A 6,483-nucleotide genomic window follows, 5' to 3' on the forward strand; every position below is an offset into this window, starting at 1 on the left:
CTTAGGTAAGGAAGGCATGATTTTATTAGTAGATCATGCCAGGATAGGTAACTCACATTCCATTCAGGAAAACAAAAAAGGGTTTCTAATAATCTACTAGAAGCGCAAATAAGTATTTTTTGTTCAAAAAAGGAAAAAATAACAAAAAGAAATTTAGAGTGGCCACCCATGGGAGAAGCACATTTATTAATTTTATAACCCAATAACATTTAACTCTAATCTAACACAAATGAAGACAATTTTGATTAAAAAACAGAAGAATGTTGATTTAACTATTAATTGAACACTGGATTTTTCCCATGCAAGTTCTATGGCTTTATCCAAGTTTAAAACTCAGTGTAGCGTGTTAATTTAACATGACGTATGTCTTGATTTAATTCAATAAAAATTAATTTTTTATTTTTGAACTATTCAATTTAGTAGATAGAGGATACGGGATGGATGGGTAATCCGAACCCATGAATAAGAGGATCTGTTAATGAGAATTAAAGTCTATAGATTTATCTTATAGGGTTTGGTAAAATACTCAGATATACAAGTTAGAGTTTGGTAACAAAATTTTTTGAGAGTAACTCCAAGCCATTATAGTACTTTATCTTCAGCGAGAATTATCCCAATTACACCTTATTATACTCCATTGCGGATGCCGGCCCACCTGAGGGCCCCCTGTCTTGCCTGTCAAGCAAAACCCTGCCCCTAAAAAAAATCCTTCTCCTCTCCCACTGCCCCAATTCATATTATGTATTTATGTTCCTTCTGGAAAAATCCCAAATTGATGCTGTTCCTAAACTAGTATAGCTACTACTGAATTCAGCTCTAGGTGGTAAGTTCTCCTTCTGCTGCTGATGAAATAATTTCCCAACTTCCTTAAAATGCTGCGTATTTCTACTTCTCCGTTCCCCTTATAATGCTTCGTGTTTGATTGCTTCTTTCTTACGACAGAATACGATTATAAAATATGTGTACTTCATTAATTCCCATCTCTTTACTGCGCAATTCACAAGCGATGAAAATGAAATTCTTTTGTCTCTCTTTTTTTTTTTTTGGTTTTACTTGTTATTGTTTCTTGCAGGATGACCGGATGGACATGTGGGATTTCTAATGTAGGGGATTTTGATCTCTGACTAATTGGGCTTTTAAATATAAGTTTTCTTACTATTGAAGTGCTACATTGCGATGGCTGCTGTTAGATTTTCACGTTTAAGATCACTTTGTTATTCTGCAAAATTCGTGGACTCATTTGACGTCAGACGCACATCTGCTTTTGGAACCGGAAATTATTACAGTAGATATTGCAGGGAATCGGGGTTTAAGTTGAATCCTATTTGCAGTGGATTGGGAATCACGGGTTTGGACTCTGCTGTTGGTAATGGTTATAGTAGGGGAAAGTACACTAGTCCCTCTTGGTCCAGCTTCTCGAATTTGGCTATAAGAAGTGGTGCCCCTTTTGGTGGAGTTGGTCCTATGTTGAATTATCGGTCATATTCGTCTAGTACCAATAGCCAAGATGGTAGCCCGCAAGTTCCAGCTGCTGCTTCAGGTGATGGTGGTTCTAGTGCAAGTGATTGGGCGGAGAAAGTTAAAGAGATATGGAACTCTACCGTAGATGCTGTGACATATACAGGAGAAAAGGCTAGAGAGGCGTCAAGTGAAGTCACTCCTCATGTTCAGCAATTGTTAGATACACATCCGTATCTGAGGGATGTGGTTGTTCCTGTTGGTGGTACTTTGATGGGGACGTTATTAGCTTGGATGGTTTTGCCAAGTGTTTTGAGGAGATTTCATAAGTACTCAACACAAGGTCCAGCGGCTTTGTTATCTGGAAGCTCATTGTGGGGGCCCGTTCCTTATGAGAACAGTATTTGGGGTGCTTTGGAGAAACCAGTTCGATATCTTGTAACCTTCATGGCAGTTTCTCAGATGTAAGATGTCCAAGTAGTTGTATCTCTTTCATACCTCTGTTTTTTGTAATTGAGGTCCTAACAATTTTTTTACTGTAATTTTTTTTTTGTTTAATTTGTGCATGCAGTGCTATCATGGTGGCACCAACAACTATCGCAGCACAATACATTGCACCAGCTTGGAGAGGTGCAATTATTCTTTCATTTATCTGGTTCCTGAATCGATGGAAGACTAATGTCATTACTCGAGCTTTGGCTACTAAGAGTGGAGTTGACAGAGACAATTTGTTAACCTTGGATAAAATTTCTTCTGTTGGTTTATTTGTCCTTGGATTGATGGGTTTATCTGAGGCATGTGGAGTGGCTGTACAGTCTATTCTAACTGTAGGAGGCATAGGAGGTGAGTTTTGCACAGCTAATGTTTTTGCAGTTTTTTCTGTAGTGAACAGATTTTTGTCAGTGTAGACACTTCAGTGTCAATTTCTGGAAATGCAGATTTTCTAAGCATTGATAAGGACTTACATTTACTTGCATTCTATGGTCATTCCGGCCAAATAGTTTGATCTTGTCCATGTTTATTTGGAATTACTTCTGATATCTCTATTCAGGAATTTGTTTGAGAATTTGCTGAACAATAAAGGTTTATGTAGGTAGATTTTTTTTTTTTTTGGGAGCTCACTTTCCGATTTTATTCAAGTCATGTTATCTTCAAGGAAGTATTCTATGCATCCTTTTTATGTTGGTTAGATTTCTGATATTCCTTTGTAGCTTTTGGCTTTTAAGGGATGTTGAAGCTGCCAAGTGTTTGTTAGTGTTCCTATATCATTTGTTGGCTACTTCTTGAAAATAGAAAGTTCTCTTACATAAGAGCACCTTTTCACCTGACCTCTCCAAGAATATACTATAGACAATGTAGACATTTGACTTTGGTGTCCATTTTTCCATTTCATATTTGCCTTGGTTTTTAACTTTCTAGTTCTAATTAGGATTACTTGATGAAAAAACTTCTTATTTTCAGTTATCCAGCTACAACAGCTCTGAATGAGTTGTTCTTGGATTAAGCCTCCTGCTTCTGTCATTGGACAGACCTGTCCCCTTATTGGTATTTTATTGAAAACCATCTTTTTTAATATTTGAGCAACTGTAATTTCTGTTGCACCTCTTAGCATCATACATCCAGCTTTCTAGAAGATATTTCAAGGTCAAGAACTTGGTATCAGGGGGAGGTCTGATAGGGATTACTATACAACTGCTTATGAATGTAGTGGAAGCTACAGGTTGTAGTCACTAAGAAAGAACCTGGTATCAGGGGAAGGTCTGATAGGGATTATTATACAACTGTTTACGAATGTAGTAGAAGCTACAGGTTGTAGTCACTAAGTTATGCCATGGTTGGATTAAATGGTCATTATTTTTTTATCAAAGTAAAAGCAGAATGAAAGGCAAAGAGCTTGCATTGGTTATTGCAAAAAAACAGCACTAAGACTTGTGACTATTTTTTTTCAGCTGTCCTGATTTTGAAAATTCTTATTAGAGGTTAATTGTTTTTTTTTCCCAATTGGAGGGGAAGAAATGCTTGCATTCTGTATTTTTAAACAAGAGTTATGGTTAGGTTTAAGAAGCATTGAAAATTGATATCATCATGCTTTGACTTGCCATGCAGGAGTGGCTACTGCTTTTGCTGGTAGAGACATCCTTGGGAATGTCCTCAGTGGGCTATCTGTGCAGATCTCGCGACCCTTTTCAATAGGAGATACGATAAAAGTATGTCCAATCTATTGTTTATTCGTACTCATGTTCTGATTCTTTCTCCTTGTATGTGTATGATGTGTTTTAATTTGTCTGTTTAGTTGCTTTTAACCTATGTACTTGTCTATCCATTTAGCCAACTATTGTTTCATCTAGCCATCTGTTGATAATTCTTCGTCTCTCTCCAACAAGTTAAGACACCCAGCTTAAATTTCATTGGTTTCATTTTCACTTCTAGATATTGTCTGTTGGAGAATGGTATCCTATGCTTGGATAGAAATGAATAAAGATCCTCTTGCAGTTGTTGGACAGGCTCATGTCTTTACTGTTTCAGCACTATTAACAATTTTAACTAGTTTGTTTCTTTTAATAAAGTACGGGATGGAGTATTTGTTATGTGCTTATGGTATATGTGGTTAACTGACTCTCAAAGATGTCAGAAAATTTCTGTTCCTTTGTTTTTTTTTTTGTCTTAAGATCTGGGGTCACAATATTATGTTTGAGAAAATATGATATAGGTATACTTTCTTCTATGTGCAACGTTCCTGACTAAAGAAGAGAAGTGGAAACATCAGTCCCAGCAGAGAGCTTAGACATTTTCAAGTCATGGGATGGCATGTCTAGCCTTAACCTTTGCTGTAAAAGTGGTAATCTCTTCTGGAAAATCATGTAGAATTAATCTTAAACCCAGTTTGAGATCAATGTGCACGGACATAATTTAGTTCTTTTGCTACAAATCATAGGAATGTTTGCTCAAGGTCATGTAATTTTTATGCCATTGTTACTGCATAAACAATAGATGACATAGTTGACAACCCTTGATTGTGTTTAAAATCTCAGTCAATAACAAACACCACATTAAGAATTTCTTTGGGCTTCTTTTTTGCTCAAAATCCAAGTAGATCTTTACCTTCTTATTTGTTCCCCCTTCTTTGCCCTGGTGATCCTGCTGTCGCGGAGTGGTTTTCCATTCCTCTGCACAACTTGAAAATTATATTTGATTGACTGGTTTTGTCAACGTTGTGATAGAAGTTGGCTTTTGATTGTATTTTAGAAGCTTGTGCATAATTTTCCTTCTGCTACCACTGTTGCAGGCAGGTTCCGTGGAAGGTCAGGTGATAGATATGGGTCTAACAACTACATCATTGCTGACTTCAGAAAAATTTCCTGTGATAGTCCCAAATTCTCTTTTTTCCAGTCAGGTGGGTCTTATTTGTTTTAGAATTTTCAAAACATGCATTTTGGTCTTTTTCTTTTCTGGGTTTTCATCGTTGCTCTGCAACTATATGCTTGTGAGTTTTTGAGGCTTTTTTTCACTTGAAAGTGTTGGTTGGAGAATTCTTTGTGGACACAATTACGCATAATTTTGCTGCTACTGCTAGGATGCTGTAGATTTTGTTGAAGAGTTTCTGGCAGTCATGTTTTGAATTCTTGATTCTCAAAAATTTCAGCTTGCATTTTTCAAGTCTCATCACCTAATTGGGCTCCTGTAACTGTCTCATGGGAAATTACCTAGCTGCCTAAAAGGTTGCACTGCATTCTCTTTGAAACTGGCTGTATTTTCTTTACTACTATTCTAAATCAGGATTACCTCTGAAACTAGAGTCTCTTCAACTCAGTTTCTGGAGTGGTTTCTCATTGCCTGTGTGTGATGAAATGCTTAGCTGGCCAATGATCCCTCCTTCATTCAAGCCTCAATTAATTTTTTTTTTTAGGTTAGCTTCAATTAATTTTACCTTGGCATTGCATGAGAAATGACTTTCTTTATTGTGTTTCATTTAGTCTTGTTCAAGTTCAAGTTTAACTTCATGCGAATTTTCTTCACTAATGGTTGCTTTAAGTAGGTGATCGTAAATAAATCGCGTGCTCAATGGCAAGCTGTCACAACGAAAATCCCTGTCCAAATTGGTGACTTTGATGTGATTCCAAAGATTTCAGAAGATATAAAGATTATGCTCAGATCCAATTCAAATGTGTTCTTGGAAAAGGAAGCACCATATTGTTTCTTGTCTAGGGTAGAAAGATCATTTGCAGAACTTACTATTGGGTGCAATCTAAAAGCGATGGTATGTTCGCTTTCATATTGTCTTATCTTGGAGCTTTACGTCTCAGTTCATGTAGCTTTGTTAATCTGATTCATGCGATGCTTTTATTCACTGTTGATTTGATAAAAACCGTTATTGCTATTCCAAATGCAGGGTAAAGAACGCTTCTTTGCGGCTCAGCAGGAAGTTCTTCTTCAGTCAGTTAAGATAATCAAGCAACATGGCGCTTCACTTGGTAATTACGCGGAAGATACTAGCTACTAGCAAATTAGCTGTAAAAAGAAACCTTACCACTGATTTTAGGCCATTAGAGTTTTAGTTTGCTGCATGTTCGACTCGTTGTATAGAAGTTTGTTTACACTGGATTCCGAAGGGTAGGGTACGAGAAAAAGCTGTGCTTCTAGGAACAACGGTGCTATGGTGCCATTTCTGCTTGAGAAGAAAATTTACATTATCAACACGTTTTTCGTTGATACAAACTATTGCAGATGCTCTTTCCCAGCATGCAATTTTTGTACTGAAGTTTGTAAATCGTTGATTGGTGCTTAAGTGTTTTTTTTTTTTTTTTTAAAGAAATTGTTGTGGAGCATAGTCAATATCAACCAATTGATGACGCTTAAAGGGCATGGAAGTTACAAAAATGCACTGGCGGAATTTGGTTCAAGCCAATTCACTGCAACTCCCCCGTGTCTTTCTCAATTTATGTATTGTATGCCGTGGTTGGTGTAGGATAAGTCAGGCAAGCAAAGCATATTCCAGAGTGGAAATGGGGTCCTGGGATTTTTCTT

The 6,483-nt window shown here is 36.9% G+C and overlaps 1 protein-coding gene across 1 annotated transcript; it reads left to right on the forward strand.

The window, feature by feature from the left end:
* Window positions 1-616: 616 nt before the first annotated feature.
* LOC113728108 (mechanosensitive ion channel protein 1, mitochondrial-like) lies at window positions 617-6,244 on the forward strand. Its single transcript, XM_027252614.2, has 7 exons — window positions 617-823; window positions 1,073-1,922; window positions 2,030-2,301; window positions 3,565-3,665; window positions 4,745-4,852; window positions 5,495-5,716; window positions 5,849-6,244. The coding sequence occupies exons 2-7, from the start codon at window positions 1,177-1,179 to the stop codon at window positions 5,957-5,959; spliced, it is 1,560 nt and encodes a 519-aa protein (XP_027108415.2). The 5' UTR covers window positions 617-823; window positions 1,073-1,176; the 3' UTR covers window positions 5,960-6,244.
* The last annotated feature ends 239 nt before the right edge of the window (window positions 6,245-6,483 follow it).

Source organism: Coffea arabica, chromosome 2c (genome assembly GCF_036785885.1).
Source record: "Coffea arabica cultivar ET-39 chromosome 2c, Coffea Arabica ET-39 HiFi, whole genome shotgun sequence".
Lineage (NCBI taxonomy): Eukaryota > Viridiplantae > Streptophyta > Magnoliopsida > Gentianales > Rubiaceae > Coffea > Coffea arabica.

Bases quoted from the DNA above. Each gene is read 5' to 3' on its own strand.
- LOC113728108 (XM_027252614.2), top strand. From the start codon at position 1,177: ATGGCTGCTGTTAGATTTTCACGTTTAAGATCACTTTGTTATTCTGCA. The intron at 1,923-2,029 runs GTAAGATGTCCA...TTGTGCATGCAG, and splicing joins TTCATGGCAGTTTCTCAGAT to TGCTATCATGGTGGCACCAA. The intron at 2,302-3,564 runs GTGAGTTTTGCA...CTTGCCATGCAG, and splicing joins AACTGTAGGAGGCATAGGAG to GAGTGGCTACTGCTTTTGCT.